Source organism: Dipodomys merriami, unplaced genomic scaffold, assembly GCF_024711535.1.
Source record: "Dipodomys merriami isolate MVZ:Mamm:240054 unplaced genomic scaffold, mDipMer1.0.p SCAF_110, whole genome shotgun sequence".
Lineage (NCBI taxonomy): Eukaryota > Metazoa > Chordata > Mammalia > Rodentia > Heteromyidae > Dipodomys > Dipodomys merriami.
In genome coordinates this window covers 1,965,569-1,984,741 of record NW_027202383.1, presented here as the reverse complement: position 1 = coordinate 1,984,741, position 19,173 = coordinate 1,965,569, and the positions used below count along the sequence as shown (strand labels likewise).

At 43.7% G+C, this 19,173-nt stretch overlaps 1 protein-coding gene across 1 annotated transcript in view; it reads left to right on the top strand.

Moving 5' to 3' along the window:
• Positions 1-2,778: 2,778 nt before the first annotated feature.
• Positions 2,779-19,173, top strand: part of Rock2 (Rho associated coiled-coil containing protein kinase 2) — a 123,734-nt gene continuing 107,339 nt past the window's right edge. Inside the window, exon 1 of the mRNA XM_070015274.1 lies at positions 2,779-3,364. Coding sequence (XP_069871375.1) covers positions 3,224-3,364 — 141 coding nt within the window. The 5' untranslated portion in view covers positions 2,779-3,223. The remainder of the gene's footprint in view (positions 3,365-19,173) is intronic.

The following is a 19,173-nucleotide window of genomic DNA, read 5'->3' as shown; positions in this document are numbered from 1 at the left end:
CCTTTAAAGGGCTGTTAACTATTTAAAGTATGTCTACCTTTTGTTCCAATGATTCCATTTTTAGGAAAACAAGAATACAAGGAAGTCAGTGGTATCACAGAAACATCTGCTGAGGGTCAGCATTTATCTAAGGAAAAGTCCCTTTAGAAAGCCAAGTTAGGTAACTTTCTCAGGATCACACAAGTAGTGTGTGGTAGCAGCAGGATTTCGGCTCAGTCATTTGTTTCCAGACTCTGTCCTCAATGACTATGCTCTCAAATAAGAAATACAGAGTGGGATACAGTGCGGTTCTTGGAGAATGAGGGAGATTTCTGTCTACTGAGATGGACACATTTCTAGGATACAACGGTGAACCAAGTTGCAAAACACTGTGAGGTACAATTTCATTTATGTAGGAAAAGATGTATTTTATCACACCCTCATACATATGAGAATGGATTAAAAAATGTGGCTTAACATATGTCAAAAGATGGTCTTTTCTTCCAGGTAGACAGTCTTGGCTTTTTCTAGTCTATGTGAATAGACTAGAAAGATGCCCAATATGTGGTATGCATGTATGTTGTAAAAGATGCCCAATATGTGGTATGCATGTATGTTGTAAAAGATGCCCAATATGTGGTATGCATGTATGTTGTTTGGTCACTTTTTTTTTTTTTTTGTCGGTAATGGGGCCTGAACTCTGAGCCTGGGTGTATCCCTCAGCTCTTCAGCTCAAGGCTAACACTCTATCCAGAGCGTTTTCTGCTATTGTGGTGCTGAGGAATCAAACCCAGGGCTTCCTGCATGCTGGGCAAGCACTCTACCACTGAGCCACATTCCCAGCCCTGGTACAAAGCTTTTTAACTCAAGGTCTTCCTCCAGCTGTCTGTCCCTAACCTACTGTGGCTTAAGGCTGGTCTACCACTTGAGCCATATCTCCACTTCCAGCTTTTTGCTGGTTAACTGAAGATATCATTCTCATGGACTTTCTTGTCCAGGTTGGCTTTGAACCACAACCCTCAGATCTCGGCCTCCTAAGTATCTAGGAGTACAGGTGTGAGCCGCCTGTGACCAGTTTAATGCTCTTTTGTAAATAAGGTGGTACTGGGGCCATGACTTCCTGTTACCCCACCAAGCTCCATAAAACTATAAAACCAGTCATTGCAAAGTTAAGTTGCAACCCGAGAACCACATGGTGTTTCTTTTACCTTGCACGTCATATTGTCAGCAGGGGGAAAAAAATCCATAATCATGGTAATTCTTTTGCTCTTGTTGCATGAGTAGGAGGAGTGTCTAGGTCACTATGTCCTCTTGGTAGGGTCTGTAACTGTCTACAGAATTAAAGGAGTTGTACTTCAATTTAATCCTTAGAAGGAATAAAGCTTACCTTTTACCAGAAGTCAGTGGATTTATCTGAGAAGAAACTGTATTGGATCATTCAAAGCTTCTTCCAGCATTGGTCCAAGTAAGAGTGGCTTAACCCCCAAAAGGGGAGATGAGGCATCCAGGACACTCACTGATTAAAACACTCTTTTACAAGGTCAGGCCTTTAGCCTGTCTGTGAACTTATCTCTGGCATGCCAGCCAGAAGGTTCTTAAGATTCTTACTACTTATGGATATCAGATTGTAGTGTTTTGTTTTTTTTTGAGTGACCCGCATGTCCTAGTAGTGATTTTTTTTTTTAAACAGGGGAAAAAAATCCCATTTACTTAAAAACGGTATCGTATCGTTCTTAACTGCCACGCATCTTAGTTTGAAATAGCAGGCATAATCTTTTTGCATGAAAACAAGTTTCCAGTATACGGTTTCATGGACTCAACATACAGTCTGCATACCTGCCAGGATTCCTTCTGTTCCTATGACGGAGGAGTCTTGGAGCCTTCTGGATTTTTCTGTTGCTGGACAATTGGGCCTATGACCCCCGCTCCCCCCATGACGAACATTCTGAATAGCCTGCTGTAAACATCTTTATGCAAGTCCTCCCCCCTTCCCCTTGGATCATTTCCTTCTACATGTACTTCCTTAAATGGGCTGGCGGGGTCAAAGGGGCGCTAATGAACAGCTTTATGGCTCTCGGCGCATATTTTTCAGATGGCTCCCGGGGTCGGGCTGGGGAGAGGGCAGGAATGCGGAGGGGCGGCCGCAGCCCCTCGCCCCTCTTCCTCCGCCCCCCCCCGCCCATCCAGGGCCCCCGCCAAGGCCCGCGAGGGCGGGAAGCGCTGTTCCGACGCTCTCCGCGGCGGCCCGGCTGGAGGCAGGGACCGGCCCGAGGTTTTCTAGAAGCCAGGAGTTCTACCCCGGGGGCGGGAACTTCCCCGGCCAGGCCTTGCCGCCCCAGGACGCGGATTCCAGCCGCCCCCGCGCGCTGCGAGCGCCCGCGCCCCACCCCGCGGCCCGCGGCGCCCCCCACGCCCCGCCCGGGCCCCCTCGGCGCGGCCCGCCGGGCGGCCGGCGACCGCACGAGGCCCGCGTAGCTGCGCGCTGAGTCAGCGGGGACGCCTTCCCCGCGGCCGGGGGCCTGGGCGCCGCCTCGGAGGCCGCGGGGTCGGCCGGGCGGGAGGGGTCGGGAGCGAAGGCTTCGCGGGTCTCCGAGCCCGAAAGGGGGCGCGAGGAGGAGGAGCGGGGTGCGGGGTGAGAACGGAAGCGCGGCGAGCGCTGCCCCGCGGCCGGGGCGGGGCCAGCAGGCCGAGGGGGCGGGGCCCGGGGCGCGCGCGCACGGGCCGAGGACGGGCGCGCGCGCGCGCAGGCGGCCGCGGGCGGAGGGATTGTGGGTAGCGGCGGCGCGCGGCCGGGCAGGGCCGGGCGCGGGAGTGCGGTGAGGGAGCGGGCTCGTGGGAGCCGGAGGCGGCCGGCGGCGACATGGGAGCGGACGGGCGGCGGCCGTAGTGGCTCGAGTCTGGGCTTCAGACTCCTGGGTCCCCGAGGGCGGGGCGGCCGGTGCCGCCGCCACTTCCCCGCTCGCGCCGGCGGAGTCCTGGAGAGCTCGCCGCGGACCCGCGGACCGGGCGGCGCGGGTCTGACTGAGGGGCGGGGACGCCGTCCGCTCCGGGCCTCACGGCGCCGGGCCCCTCGGAGCAGCCCCCGGGTCCGGGACGGCGCGGAGACCCGAAGCCGCTGCTTCGGAGCGGACGCTGGGCCCGGGCGTAGCCCCGCCTGGAGCCTGGCGGGTCGGGGGCGGCGCTAGGCCCGGAGGCGGCGGGATCCGTGCGCGAGGAGCCGGAGTGCGGGCCCGGAGGTGGCGGCATGAGCCGGCCCCCGCCGACGGCGAAAATGCCCGGCGCCCCCGAGGCCGCGCCGGGGGACGGGGCCGGCGCGGGCCGCCAGAGGAAGCTGGAGGCGCTGATCCGGGACCCGCGTTCCCCCATCAACGTGGAGAGCCTGCTGGTAGGTGGCCGAGGCGGGGGCAAGGGGGGCCGGGACGCTGCCCGCGCTAGCTCGGGTCTCACACCCGCACACGCCCAGCTCCCGGCGGCCGGGGCCGGAGACCTGACCCGGACCGTGCACTTGGGAGACTGGGGGTCCGAGCGTGGAGACCCGGCTTGGGCCCCTCCCTCCGCCGCCCGCCGCCCGCCGGCGGGGCCCGTGTCATCTCGGCTGCTGCCTTTTTCTTGGAGCGCTGGGAGGGAGCGCTCCTCTGCTTCCCGCCTCCCCTGTCGGTTTGGGGCGGAAAGGTGGAGGATTGGCTGTCCCGACGCTGGACAGGCCAGTTTGAAAGTGTCAGGCTGCGTGGGGACTTGGGTGTCAGCTGGGGAGAAAGGAACCCGACGCCGGGCCCTCCGCCTCGGGGACTAGCACCTGGTGGGCCACCTGACAAAGAGCTCTCGCCCTTGGAGTCGGAAATCGTGGAGCACGCAGCTCAAGTTTTGCCGTTTTCCCTGGGTGTTGACTATCCCACGGGAGTCATCGCGTGCCTTTTATTTCAGGCAAATTTAATTTTCCTGAATTGATGCCCCAAAGCTAAAAAAGAAAAAAAAAGAAAAAAGAGGCTGGCGTGTAGAATGAGATAAATCTGTCCCCTTCCTCCTTTGAAGTCCAAATGAATAGCAAAGGCTGGTAGTTGCCTCTTGATTAAGAAAGGAACACGTTTTTACAAATAAATGCACCCTGCATGTTGACGTAGTTCTCTTTTTGTGAGGTTATTGTATTTTACAAGCGAATTTGATTAGTATGTTTTGTGGAAGCATTTGTGGGAAAAGGTGGCGTGAACTTCTCCCCTGAGAGGGAGGAGGGGAAAAGATTCTTTGACTGTCCAGTGAACTCTGGAGGCCTGGAGTGATGGTGGGTGAAAGACATTCTGTGCCAGAACTCAGATGTGCAGTTCTACACCCTCCTGGTGGAAGCATAGTGACTCTGGTGTGGGGGGGGGTAACCCCTCCCACTGATTTTTCTTTGGAGGCCGTCGGCTATCCTTGAGGTTTCTGGAATCATTTTTCAGAGTGACTCAGTCCTGTTTGGCCAAAATGTAGGAGCTGATTGGAGAGTGTGGATCCTTCTATACATTGTGTATAGATTCCTTACTATATTGTATCAAAACGTAGTGATGTTTTATATTGTATCATCATTTGACTGTTCATTGTATCGATCGATTGATTTAAAAAAAAATTAAACTGATTTTCTAGATAGTGCTTCATTCCTTTCCCAGGAACATGAAGCCCTGGACTGTGTTGGGAAAGTCATAGGATTGGTAGCATGGAGGTCATAGCCTTTTCTAGAGAAAACTCCGGGCTTCACTCCTAGCATTTTCACTTTGGTATTTGCTAGCAAAACTTTGACCCAGGGCCAGAAAGTCCAGTTAAAAATAGTATCTCTAAGCCTCAAGTATTCATCAGCTTCATACTGTATCTCAGATAGAAAATTTTTACACTTCACTTTCATCTCTTAGACCTTTAGTGATGTTAATTGCAATTATTAGGGTTATTCTGAGCTTGGAACTGAGCTTTTACTATGAATGGTATGACCATGTATCTTTGTTTATTAAAGTGTTTCTAAATTATTACAGTGAGGGCTATTTTACAAAATGAAACATTTCACATGTTCAGTAAACAGTTTAGTCTGTTCATTAAGTCAGTGCTTAATATAACAATACACACATTCATTAAGGTGACATATTACTGGTATAAGTGTGGACAGTAGATGCTTCTGACTTGACAATCCTCTTACTGCTGCCTATTTAGTTGATTAACTATCACTCTGAATAGGGATGTGAATGTGAAGATGAAGTATTTGGATGAGCTAGTATTTTGATTATGGTAACATGCATAAAATTTTCTATTTTAACCATGTTTAAGTGTAGAGTTGTTCAAGCCACCAATGCTACCCCATTCCCATAACTTTTTCATCTTTCCAGACTGAAACACTGTAGATTAATCTTTTTTTTTTTTGGTCTGGTTGTGGGGCCTGAACTCTGGGCCTGGGCGCTGTCCCTCAGCTCTTCAGCTCCAGGCTAGCGCTCTACCACTTGAGCCACAGCAGCACTTCTGGCTTTTTTCTTTTTGCTTATGTGGTGCTGAGGAATCGAACCCAGGGCCTCAGGCATGCAAGGCAAGCGCTCTACCACTGAGCCACCTACCCAGCCCCTGTAGATTAATCTTTAAAAGAATGTTATAAAAATTTCTAGTTTCAGAAATGTTATAAAAATTTAAAAGAATGTTATAAAAATTTCTAGTTTCAGAAATGAAATAATGACTGGTGTCACTTGAAAGACTCGAAGCCTTTCTATGGGGTGTGTGCTTCACAATTGATCACTGCATTACTGCCCATTGCCTTTCTTTTGATTCACCCTGGAAAACATTGCCCTTACCAGAAAAATTCAAGATATATATGTTTATATATATGTTTTTTTTTCATCTTTTTTGGTCAGTGGTGGGGCTTGAACTTGAGGCCTAGGAACTGCCCTTGAGTTCATTTTGCTCAAGGCTAACGCATACCACTTAGAGCCACGGTGCCACTTCTGGTTTTCTGGTGGTTAATTGAAGATAAAAGTCTCATGGATTTTTCTGGCTTTGAATCTGGATCCTCAGATCTCAGCTTCCTGAGTAGTTAGTATTACAAGTATGAGCTACCAGCCCTGCCAGCCAGCTTTCCTGCCTCTGTCTAATATTCTAATATAAATGCCAGCATGGAATGTTGGTTACTGAATTCAGGTTCTCAGAAAGTACCATGGAAAAGTGTATACTGCTGAGGATGACAAAATTGAGATGGTGAAGTTTGCTGGAGGGCCCTGTACAATGCCTTCAGTAAGCTAGGTCTAGAAGGTAGAAAGTGAAGTGCTAGGTGTGTAGTAAGTTTAGTTCACTTCTCTTATGTGCATTTGGCTTATTTTTAGTTAATTTCTTTAACTATTCCTTGAAGAAGAAAATGGTCTTATTTACAGTTATTTTTGTTACATATTTTTGAATGTATATATTATCACAAAATCATGAATTTACCATCATAAAAGTGTTAGCCATGAAGAGTAGATGCACCTGCATTTCAAGATTGTGTCTGTGTGGGGTCTAAATTACCTTGCTTCTTGGCTGAGGTGGTTGCTTTATGTGGGTTCTTAAATTTGCCCCCCACAAATCTCTTTTGTGATTGTAGAGTGGGAGGTGCTTGGTATTATGTAAATAGTTGAGCAAAGCTTGTTTCTTTAATATTATGAGAAGATAGAGGGGCTTCAGGCATATATATATATATCTTGTAATGTTTGAGACCTCTTTTTTTTCCCCTTTCCTTTCCTCTTTCCTCTTCTTTTCTTTTCTTGCCTGTCCTGGGGCTTAAACTCAGAGCCTGGGAGCTGTCCAGGAGCTTCTTTTGCTCAAGGCTAGTGCTCTCCCATTTGAGCAGCGGTGGTGGTGCTGGTGGTGCTGGTGGTGCTGGTGGTGGTGGTCGTGGTCGTCCCGGTTGCGGTCGTTGTCTTGTCATTGTTGTCGTGGTTCTGGTCCTGGTCCTCCTTCCTTCCTTTTTCCCCTCTCTTCTTTCTCCTTCCTCTCTTCTTCTCCTCCTTCCTCCTTCCTCCTTCCTCCCTCCCCCCCTCCTCTTCCTCCTTCTTCGAGGTAAGAGTCTCACAGACTTTGTGTGAAATGGTTTTGAACTTTGATGCTCAGATCTCAGCCTCCTAAGTAGCTAGGATTATAGTCATGAATGTCCTGGGAGACTTTTTTTTTTTTGGCCAAGATATTGCTTATCTGTTATGGTAAAAGGAATGTGGAGAGATGTCTTTTGAAGTGTGTACTTTTGGATTTTGACTTATTTTACTCTTTTTTTGGGGGGGGGGAGATCCGGTCGTGGGGCCTGAACTCTGGGCCTGGGCGCTGTCCCTCAGCTCTTCAGCTCCAGGCTAGCGCTCTACCACTTGAGCCACAACACCACTTCTAGCTTTTTTCTTTTTGCTTATGTGGTGCTGAGGAATTGAACCCAGGGCCTCAGGCATGCAAGGCAAGCGCTCTACCACTGAGCCACCTTCACAGCCCCTTATTTTACTCTTTCAAAGAGTAAATAGTCAGAATTAACCCTTAGAATTCAGTGTTAGGAAAACTGTTACATGTATGGATGAGCAAAGACGATTAAACATTTATTTATAATAGTTTTCAGTGTCTTAGAAAACAAAGTACCTAGTTTGATGGCTATAATTATGCTTATAAACTATATGGAAATATTTCTCTACAGCGATCCGTTTTTGTGTTTGGTAATCTGAGTACCGAACCCAGGTCCTTATACATTATAGGCCAATGTTCTCCTACTGAGGTACATCTCCAGCCCCGTGGAAATACTTCCCACCAAAGTGCTTAGGTTCTTTGAGCTTGCTGCTGGTTATTTTCCTAACTAAAATGAAATTGTATTTCCTTCCTTCCTTCCTTCCTTCCTTCCTTCCTTCCTTCCTTCCTTCCTTCCTTCCTTCCTTCCTTCCTTCCTTCCTTCCTTCCTTCCTTTTTCTCGTTGGTTGTGGGGTTTGAACTCTGGGCTTGGGTGCTGTCCCTGTGTTCTTCAGCTCAAGGTGAGCGCTGTACCGCTTGAGCCACAGCGCCACTTCCAATTTTCTAGTAGTTTTTATTGGAGATAAGAATCTCACGGACTTTCCTGCCCGGGCTGGCTTTGAACCACGATCCTCAGATCTCAGCCTCCTGTGTAGCTAGGATTACAGGCGTGAGCCACCGGCACCCGGCATCTTTCTTTCACTATGTAATCAATGAGGACATTTGAAGATATAAAAATGAAATAGAATAAAGGTTGAAGAAATTTTATATATGCCTTTCTTTTGTGAAGTAAAGGAAAATACAGCATGTGCATTAGTTTAAAACTTACACTTTGAAGGAAATTTTTAAATAAAATGAAATTCATTGTTTAGATGAAGTTGAACTTCTTTTCAGGCATCAGGATCTTCTTACCCATAATTCTGATACAGAAAAAAGCTCCGAGATAACGTTTTTACTAAAATTTATTTGGTGGTAACTTGATGTTAGAATATTTATAGCCCATTCATTCCTCTTCGTGTAAATAATAATAGCCTTTACACTGGAGAAATAGTAGGTTTGATTTCAGGATCCTGCCACAGATTCTCAAGAGAGCTTTAGAGAATATGCAGTATATGTACTATATTTCCATTCTAAAATCCAAAAAAAATTCTGTAGCTTGAAATATCTTAGCTTCAGAGTAAAGCTAATGTACACTAAGGAAATGTAGACGTGTGTGTGTGTGTGTGTGTACACTAAGGAAATGTAGACGTGTGTGTGTGTGTGTGTGTGTGTGTGTGTGTGTGTGTGTGTGTGTGTGTGGTGTTCTTAAATTCCCCCACCCCCAGGTGTGTGTATACATAACACACAAGTATATGTTACTTTTAAGTGCTAGGTGCATAGTAAGTTTATTTCACTTCTGCTATGGGCATTTGGCTTATTTTCAGTTAATTTTTTAAAAGTCTTCAGTTATATATAGTAGATAATTATCTTGAAACCTAAGTTTTTTAGTTTTGTTGAGTTTTGATCTGATAGCTCACTTTTCCTATTTGATTTTTGGAACTAATAGAAGATATAACATGCAGACATTAATGTTTAGGTAGGAAAAGCAAGTTCCTGAAGTCCCTACACACTAGTAAGTGTAGGTCATTGTTAGCTGTGTGCTGTTCCTGATGCTTGATTCTATCCTTGCTCATCTCTCTTCTGCTACCCTGTTTTATTTATAGATTACCACTATATTGCTGAACAATATAGCTTAGTTTTACAAAAAGTTAACATTTGTGTATTTTCTCTTCTGACTTGCTTTTTTTCCAATCAGAATTCTGTTTCTAAGAGTTACCTGCCCTGTGGTTTATTCATTTCACTGCCACCATTAAACAAATAGGACTCTAGTCTACTTGGGTTTTCTTCATTGATTGTTGTTATAGAAGTTACTGGGAGCATTCCTGGAGTCCAGGTACAGAGTTTCTGTAGATTAGGGCACATGTCTAGGCGGGGAATTGTTTTCTTTGTACATAACAGAGTAAAGTTTAAAAAAAGGTCACCAGCATTTTATTAAAGAAAAAAATTTAAATATTGTAAGGTGACATAATTGATGGTAAATATATCCATATGGTCAACATATAATTATTATTTTCTTTATCACCTCTACTGGAATTGCTGTGTCATGGCAGATGTATCCTTACTTTTTCATAGTTACAGCATTTTACATACCCATCAACAGTGTATGAGGGTTCCAGCTCATAGCCTCACTAATACACTTAAAAAAAAACAACAACTACTCATTATGTGGTGGGCAGTGATAATGAATTGTGATTTTAATTGGCATATGGCTGGTGTCTAAAGTGTGTTTTTTCATGTACTTAACTGGCTATTTATACATGTTATCTTCCTTAGTGAATCATATGTTTATTTTATTCATTCTTTAAAAATAGAGTTGCTTCATATCTAATATATGTCAAGTTTACTTACATTTGGCAAAATTTTCTTGGGTATGGCATTTCTATGTCTTTTTCATGTATTGTCAAGATGTTCTCTTTTGCTTTTTCTAGAAGCTTAAAGTTTATCTTTTACAAAATTCAGCCTAGGATATGTTTATTTATATTTTTAAAATCATTTTATTATGAAGGTGTTGTGAGAGGAGTTACCATTCCATAAGTTAGGTAATGAGTGTTACCCTTCCTTTGCTTTTCCCTGGTTTCCTCTTGTCCCCACACACAAGTTACATAGTGTGTGATATGAGGTAGTAAATAGCGTGTGATGTGATAAATGACTGTTCACTTATTCAGCACCATTTTTAAACAGTATTTTTCTTTTCTCATTGGATTGTTTTGTCATTATTAAAAACTGACTGATAGTTGGACTTTTTGTGTTTTCTTCAGTTACAGCAGAACCTCCCTAATGATTCTGTTTACTTAAGCTCTGAAGGAAATGGCAGCTAGCTCTAGAGGAACATAGGTTTTATTTTCTGAAGTGAACGAAGATTTGTCATTTTTAAATTATAAGACTTTTTTTTTGGTCGTGGATCTTGAACGCGGCCTGGGCCCTCAGCTCTTCAGCTCAAGGCTAGCACTCTACCACTTGAGCCACAGCACCACTTCCGCCTTTTTCTGTTTATGTGGTGCTGAGGAATCCAACCCAGGGCCTCATGCATGCAAGGCAAGCACTCTACCACTAAGCCATATTCCCAGTCCAATCTCCCAGGTTGTTTTTTTTTACTTTTGCTCAAGGCTACCACTCTACCACTTGAGCCACAGCACCACTTCTGGCTTTTTCTGTGTATTTGATTCTGAGGAATCGAACCCAGAGCTTCATGCATGTGAGACAAGCACTCTACCACTAAGCCACATTCCCAGCACCCCCTCTTTTTTTTTTTTTTTTGGCTTAAACAGGGCCTGGGCACTGTCCTAAGCTTTTCTATTCAAGGCTAGTGCTCTACCACTTTGAGCCTCAGTGCTATTTCTGGCTTTTTGGTAGTTAGTTGGCGATGAGTCTCATGGACTTCCCTTCCTGGGTTTGCTTTGAACCGTGATCCTCAGCTAGGATTATAGATGTGAGCCACTGGTGCCTGACTCAAAATGTTTGTGTATATGTGTGTATGTGTGTGTGTGTGTGTGTGTGTGTGTGTCTGTCTGTCTGTCTGTCTGTCTGTCTGTGTGTCTGTGTGTCTGTGTCTGTCTGTCTGTCTCGATTGTAGGGCATAAACTCTGGGCCTGGGTGCTGGCCCTGAGCTCTTCAGTTCAAGGCGAGCAGTCTACCACTTGAGCCACGGTGCCACTTCCAGTTTTCTGGCTTTGAACCATGATCCTCAGATTTCAGCCTCCTGAGTAGTTAGGATTATAGGCGTGAGCCACCAGTGCCAGGTTCAAAATGTTCTTAATTGCAGAAAATTTAGGGATCATAGAAAGAATTAAATGCTAGTGGCACTGACTTGTCCCCATTCCTAGAGATAAGTACTGTTTAAATTAACATTTTAGTACACACACACACACACACACACACACACACACACACACACACACACACACACACACACACACACACACACACACACACACACACACACACACACACACACACACACACCTCCCCAAAATAAAAATGTTTAAAATTATGCTGCATATGTATTGCATGTTACTGATTTTTAAATATTCTATGCATTTATATTTGTTCATCTTAATATTAGAACATTTAAGCATTTCAAACTACATAAAATATGACAGACAATATAACATAGAAAAAGTTTGTTGACAACTTGCAAAACATCACTATTTCTCATATTGCAATTAAGCAACACGACAGTTGACACAGCTCTCCAGAACACATAGTGTTTTTAGTGGAGCATTATCAACAAAAATCAGCAGTCCCATACAATATTCTCTCCAGTTGATTATCTTTCCCACAGTACACATTTTTCACAAACAGTAAGTCCTTTGCAATTACTCAAAGTCTGTAAACAAAGGTCTGAATCCCTCACTCCCCACCTCAGTTTCAGCTTGTGAATGTTTAAGTTCTCCAATCAAGCCTGATTGTTTTTACTCTTACTATTAGATATTTTACGTAGTCAGGTTTATCAGTCTTCCACTGTGGGTTGATTTCTGGCTTAGTTACCAGGTTTTAAGAAATTTTTCATTGCCAGGATTTCAACATATACTTTAGCTGGCTTTTAGTACTCTGCAGGATTTGTTTTTATTGATATTTTGATTCCATTTGGAATCCTGATGGAAAGTATGAAGCCGGAATACAAATTGCTTATCAAGAGATTTGCCTATTAGAATTCACAAAATATAGACTGGGAGCCTCTGTTTCTATCTATATAATTTTTTATTTTTTTTTATTTTTTTTTGTCAGTTGTGGGTCTTGAACTCTGTGCCTGGGTGCTCACCCTTAGCTCTTCAGCTCAAGGTTAGCACTTGAGCCACAGCGCCACTTCTGGTTTTCTGGTAGTTAATTGGAGATAAGAATCACACAGGCTAGCCGGGCGCTGGTGGCTCACGCCTGTAATCCTAGCTACTCAGGAGGATGAGATCTGAGGATCGCGGTTCAAAGCCAGCCCGGGCAGGAGAGACTGTGAGACTCCTATCTCCAATAAACCACCAGAAAACCGGAAGTGGCGCTGTAGCTCAAGTGGTAGAGCGCTCGCCTTGAACTGAAGAGCTGAGGGACAACGCCCAGGCCCAGAGTTCAAGCCCCACGACCGACAAAAAAAAAAAAAAAAAAAAAGAATCACACAGGCTTTCTTGCCCAAGCTGGCTTTGAACCATGATCCTCAGATCTCAGCCTCCTGAGTAGCTAGGATTACAGGCGTTAGCCACCAGCTCCGGCTCTGTGCTCTGTGGAGAGAGAGAGAGAGAGAGAGAGTGAGAGTGTGTGTGTATTTATACATATACGTATAATATACAGTATACTTTATATTTAGATGTTGGTTGGGTGCGAAAGTAATGATTATAGACTTCATCTCTACTTGAACTTCTTGAGTTTCTTCATGGAAATCCTCTGTCGCTACTGTAAGATTCTTCTTGACTTGGGTTAAGTCCTGATAAACTCTTCAGAAATGGAATATGGTAAAAATGCATCTTATCCAGCTGACCTACTGAGCTTCAGTGCATCTTAGAGCTTTAAAAAATAAAACAAGGGGCTGGGACGGTGGCTCAGTGGTAGAGTGCTTGCCTTGCATGCATGAGGCCCTACGTTCGATTCCTCAGTACCACATAAGCAGAAAAAGCCAGAAGTGGCACTGTGGCTCAAGTGATAGAGTGCTAACCTTGAGCTGAAGAGCTCATGGACAGTGCCCAGGCTCAGAGTTCAGACCCCATGACTGACAAAACACACACACACAAACACAAAAGAATATTTACCATTGGTGGGTCATCGTATTTAAATCAGTATCAAGTCATGGTAGTATTTGCATTCCAACAAAACTGCTTGTTCAAACATTAATCCATGTTGGAATAATGTTTTCATTTTCATTTTTTTCTTTCTTTAGAATTTGTTTAAATTGGGACTGGGAATGTGGCTTAGGGGTAGAATGCTTTGCCTCGCCTGTATGAAGCCCTGGGTTCAATTCCTCAGTACCACATAAACAGAAAAAACTGGAAGTGGCTCTATGGCTCAAGTGGTAGAGTGCTAGCCTTGAGCAAAAGAAGTTCAGAAACAGTGCCCATGCCCCAGGTCTGGCAAAACAGACAAAACCCCAAATTGATTAAATTACATAAATATTTAATTGTGTGTTCTGCAGTTAGTGTTCTGAATGATCTTTTATCTTTTTGGGAGCATTTTGTTTTTGTCTTCTTTGCTCTTTGGCAGTGCTTTTTTAAAAAAATTCAGTTTTATTTGTGGTAAAGGTGATGTGCAGAGGGGTTACATTTACGTAAGGTAATGAGTACATTTTTTTTTTCTTTTTTTTTTTGCCAGTCGTGGGGCCTGAACTCTGGGCCTGGGCACTGTCCCTCAGCTCTTTAGCTCAAGGCGAGTGCTCTACTACTTGAGCCACAGTGCCACTTCTGGCTTTTTCTGCTTATGTGGTTTTGAGGAATCGAACCCAGGGCCTCATGCATGCAAGGCAAACACTCTACCACTGAGCCACCTTCCCAGCCCATGAGTACATTTCTTGTTGAACCATCTTACTCCTCCCCTCTTTTTGTTTCATTGTTGATCATCTTTTTTTTTTTTTTTTTTTGTCGGTCGTGGGGCTTGAACTCTGGGCCTGGGCACTGTCCCTCAGCTCTTCAGCTCAAGGCAAGCGCTTTACCACTTGAGCTACAGCGCCACTTCCGCTTTCCTGGTGGTTTATTGGAGATAGGAGTCTCACGGTCTTTCCTGCCCGGGCTGGCTTTGAACCGCGATCCTCAGATCTCAGCCTCCTGAGTAGCTAGGATTACAGGCGTGAGCCACCAGCGCCCGGCTCTTGATCATCTTTTGGGATGTAGTTTAAGACCAAGAATGACTGTAACTTGTTGCTTCTTTCTGGTAAAGGGTTGTACTTTCCTCTATCTTAAGTACTTTTAACTATTTTACTATTTGATCGATCATTTTATATTTAATGCCTAATTTCATTGATTCTCGAAGATTTTCAGACTAAGTTACAGAGCAAGTGATAAAAAATGAATTGGTTAATTAGTTTGCAATACTGGAATTTTGAACTTAGGGCCTTCTGTTGAGAAGAGCTGTCTGCTTGAACCACACTCCTCTGCTCTTTTTGCTTCAGTCACATTTCAGAGAGTCTTGTACTTTTGCCTGAGGCTGGTCTGGGACTGCAGTCCTCCTACATGTGCCTTCTAAGTAGTTGTGATGACATGAACTTGTTCTTTGAAATAGTCTGGCTCACTTTTTGCTCAGTACAAAGGTCTAAGACCTTTGCCTCTGTCTCTTAACTACCAGGGATTACAAACATGAGTCACTTTTCTAGGCTAGAACTTTTATTTTTATTTTTTACTGGTCCTGAGGTTTGAACTCAAGGCCTGAGTGCTGTCCCTGGGTTGCTTTTGCTCAAGGCTAACGCTCTACCACTTCAGCTACACCTCCACTTCTAGCTTTTTGGTAGTTTATTCTTGCCTGAGATGACTTTGAACTGAGATCCTTATATCTCATCCTCCTGAATTACAGGTGTGAAGCACTGAAGTCTAACTCAGAAAATTTATTTTTTTAAGGGATTATAGATTTGGAACTGATTTTTCTCTCTGTAATTTATTTTTGATACTTTTTTCCTTGTTTTATTCATTAATTACTAAATACTCAGTGAAACTGGATTTATTTCCCTTTCAGTTCTGTCAGTTTTTGGTTCATGTATTTGAAAGTTCTGGTTGGTATATAGTATATAGTCAGTAGTATTCTTGAGACTTTATCATGACTTGGCCTCTCTGTTATAATGAAATGTCTCTTCCCATCCTTGCTTACCTGGGTGTGGTGGCATGGAATGGGGAGATCAGGAGGATGGAGACTGAAGGTCAGTTCAGAGCTGTCAGAAAACAAAAATGACTCCTTGCTCTGAAGTGTTCTTTGATATTAATATGGCTACTGCAGATGTCTTCTGATTAATTGGAACTAACTTCTCTCTAACACTTCATGACTGGGATTGGTTTTATGCCAGAAAGAAGAGAACAGCGGTTTCCAGCCATACTTTATTTAGATGGAAACAGCCATGTCTTAATTACCTGGATGATTATGTTGAGGAGATGATTTATGTTGAGGAGCTTAATATACAGAACATTGCTTTTTAATATAATTCTTGGCTTTTGAGTTTATTTGATGTACAGAATACAAGCTTGTTTTAGGGCATGAGTCTTTGCCTATCCTATTGTGTTTTATAAATATTTGTTGAAAGAACTAAAAATAATAATGATATCCTGTAGAAGTATATTCCCACTGGAAGGGACATAACACTAGTCCCCAAATAAACATTTTAAAGTGTTCCTGTCATGTAGTTCTTACCTTTTTTTTTCTTCAAATTTTTTATTGTGATTATGTGGTTACATAATTTCCCAAATTTCACAGTATTGTGGCAGTGATGCTCAGTTAAAATCACAAACACATTCTAACTTTCCTGGAGCCAAATTGTCTATCACAGTCTATAACATTTATGAGTTATTTGTGATACAGTTATTTCTTTCACATTGGGTGATATGTACATTTGTTTTGCATAGTATCAGCTTTTCCCTATTTCCCACTAGTTTCCTCCCGCTCATCGCTGCCATTGAGTTGCTTAGTTCATTTTGGTCAATGTTTGGTGCAGCTGATGGGTCCTGCTGTTATATGTTTTTCCCTGATTCCCTCTAGTTCTGTGTCATCTTCCTGGTTCCCCTCCTGTGTACACATATATACCATACATGTGATCAGCAGCGTGGGGTTATTTAGTAGTGATTCGACCAGATGAGTGGAAATCCTTTGTTCCTTTTTCCTTTTTTTTTTTTTTTTTTTTTTTTTGTGGTCCGGTCGTGGCCTCAACTCTGGGCCTGAGCACTGTCCCTCAGCTCTTCACTTCAAGGCTAGCACTCTAAACTTGAGCCACAGCGCCACATCCGGCTTTTTTTTTTTCTGCTTATGTGGTGCTGAGGAATTGAACCCAGGGCTTCATGCATGCAAGGCAAGCGCTCTACCACTAGCCACCTTCCCAGCCCAGATCCTTTGTTTCTTAAGTCCTGTTAATTTTGTCGTATCACCTAACATTTTGGATTTAACATCCACTTATCAGGCAGACCATGTACTATTTGTCTCTTTGCTCCTGGCTTACCTCGCTCAACATGATTTCTTCTAGCTCCAGCCATTTCCCTGCAAATGCCATTATTTTGCCCTTTCTAATGGCTGCATAATATTCCATTGTGTATAGATACCACAGTTTTTGGATCCATTCATCTGTGGTGGGACATCTGGGTTGTTTCCATATCCTGGCTATTGTGAACAGTGCTGCAATAAACATGGAGGTGCATGTGTCCTTGTATACTGGTTCCTGTTGTTCAGGATAGATGCCTAGAAGTTGTATGACTGGGTCATAAGGGAGGTCAATATTTAGCTTTCTGAGGACCCTCCAGACTGCTTTCCAAAGTGGTTGTATAAGTGTACATTCCTACCAGCAGTTTAATAGGGTTCCTCTTTCTCTGCATCCCCTGCAGCATTTGTCGTTGGCTGACTTGAGGATGTGGGACATTCTGACTGGGGTAAGGTGGTATCTCAGGGTTGTCTTTATTTGCATTTCCTTCACAACCAGGGATGGTGAACATTTCCTCATGTGTTTCTTTGCCATTTTTATCTCTTCATCTGAGTCTCTCTTTAGTTCCCTTGCCCATTTAGTAATTGGTTTGTTAGGTTTGGGAGGGATTAGTGTCTTGAGTTTCCTGTATATACTGGATATTAACCCCTTGTCTGATATATTGCTGGTAATTTTTTTTCCCAATTAGTTGGTTGTCTTTCTAGCTTGGTTGCTATAGCTTTAGCTATGCAGAAACTTTATTTTAAGGTAGTACAATTTGTCGAGTCTCTCTCCAATTTGTTGTGACCCTGGGACTCTGTTCAGGAAGTTCCTTCCTGTGCCTATAAGTTCAAGTGTCTCTCCTACTCTGTCTTGCAGTCGTTTCAGAGATTCAGGTTTAATGTTAAGGTCTTTAATCCATTTTGAGTTGATGTTGGTGCATGCTGATAGGCTGGGGTCCACTTTTAGTCTTCTGCATGTGGTTGCCCAGTTTTAGTTCTTACTTTTCATAGGAAGGATGATAAGCAAACATCTGCATGTACAGAGAGGATGGGTTTGATTACTAGATAGTTGAAGGTCATGTAGGTCAAGCAAATTGTAGTACCAGCATTTTCTAGTTTGTGCTGAAACTGTTTTGGAAAAGATTAAAGCTAATTTCATTCCATGCTCTAAGTGAAGTGAAGACACCTTGTGTGGGCTGACAGCCTTTGATTGTTTATGTGTCATCCATTCCACCCATCCTCTATACTTTTCTCCTGGTTTTCATCAGATTCTTATGAACCTAGGTGATCGCTGTGTTGGACCAGCATGAGTGAAAGTCTGTAAAAAGGATATTTTAGTTATTGTAGGAAGGCAGTATTAGTTTGTTAGCAAAGTTAAACGCAAAGTCAAAAGATTTTGATCAGGAATCAAGCTGTCATTGTAAGCGACAACAAATGACTGTTTTGAAAAATTCGCAGCTTTTTGATTCCTAACTTTTTTTGTTGATTTTATTTTTTTTGGGGGGGGGGTCCAGTCGTGGGGCCTGAACTCTGGGCCTGGGCGCTGTCCCTCAGCTCTTCAGCTCAAGGCTAGCGCTCTACCACTTGAGCCACAGTGCCACTTCTGGCTTTTTTTTTCTTTTTGCTTATGTGGTGCTGAGGAATCGAACCCAGGGCGTCAGGCATGCAAGGCTAGCGCTCTACCACTGAGCCACCTTCCCAGCCCCTGATTCCTAACTTTTTTTTTTGTCATCTGTGGGACTTGAACTCTGGCCTGGGCGCTGTCCCTAAGCTTTTTCTCTCGAGGCTAATGCTGTACCACTTTGAGCCACAGTGCCACCACCTGGTTTTTCAAAAAGGTGGTTAATTGGAGATAAGAGTCTCATGGACTTTTCCTGACTGTGCTGGCTTCCAACATGAACCTTAGATCTCAGCCTCCTGAGTAGCCAGGATTACATGTATGAGCCACCAGCTCCTGGCCCCAACATTTTTTTTGATACGGCATGCTTATTTTACTAATAAATGATTAATCTTTCATATTTGTACTATATTGAAAAGAAAGTTAAAAATTATTATAGTTATTCTTTAGTAGCTACTGATGATGTTCAGTTAGGCAAAGAGTGACACACACTGTGTCTTATTATAAATCCTTGATAATCTTTGAGTGAATAAATACAGCTTGGAAACTAATGCAGTGGGCAAGCATGTTTTCATCTCTTATGTGCTCTTACAGTCAGTCAGCTTTGAAAAGGGACAGAAAGAGCAGGTGTTAGGAATGACTATTTACCACTTTGCTAGTTCATTTTATTTTCAACAGTTTATTGAGAAGTACTTGACACACTATAAATTCACCATTATAAAAGTTTAATGGTTTTAATTTGGAGTTGTGTAACTATTACTACAACTTATTTCATTATCCCTAAAATTCTCTTGAGCAAGTTTGTAGTCAATCCTGACTCCCGAGTTCCAGTCACTGATCTGTTTTCTGTTTCTATATATATTTTTTTAATGTCACTTCCATGTGAGTGAAATCATACATTGTGGAGTTATTTGAATCTGACTTTTTTTCCCTAGCACAATGTTTTTGAGATGGATTTT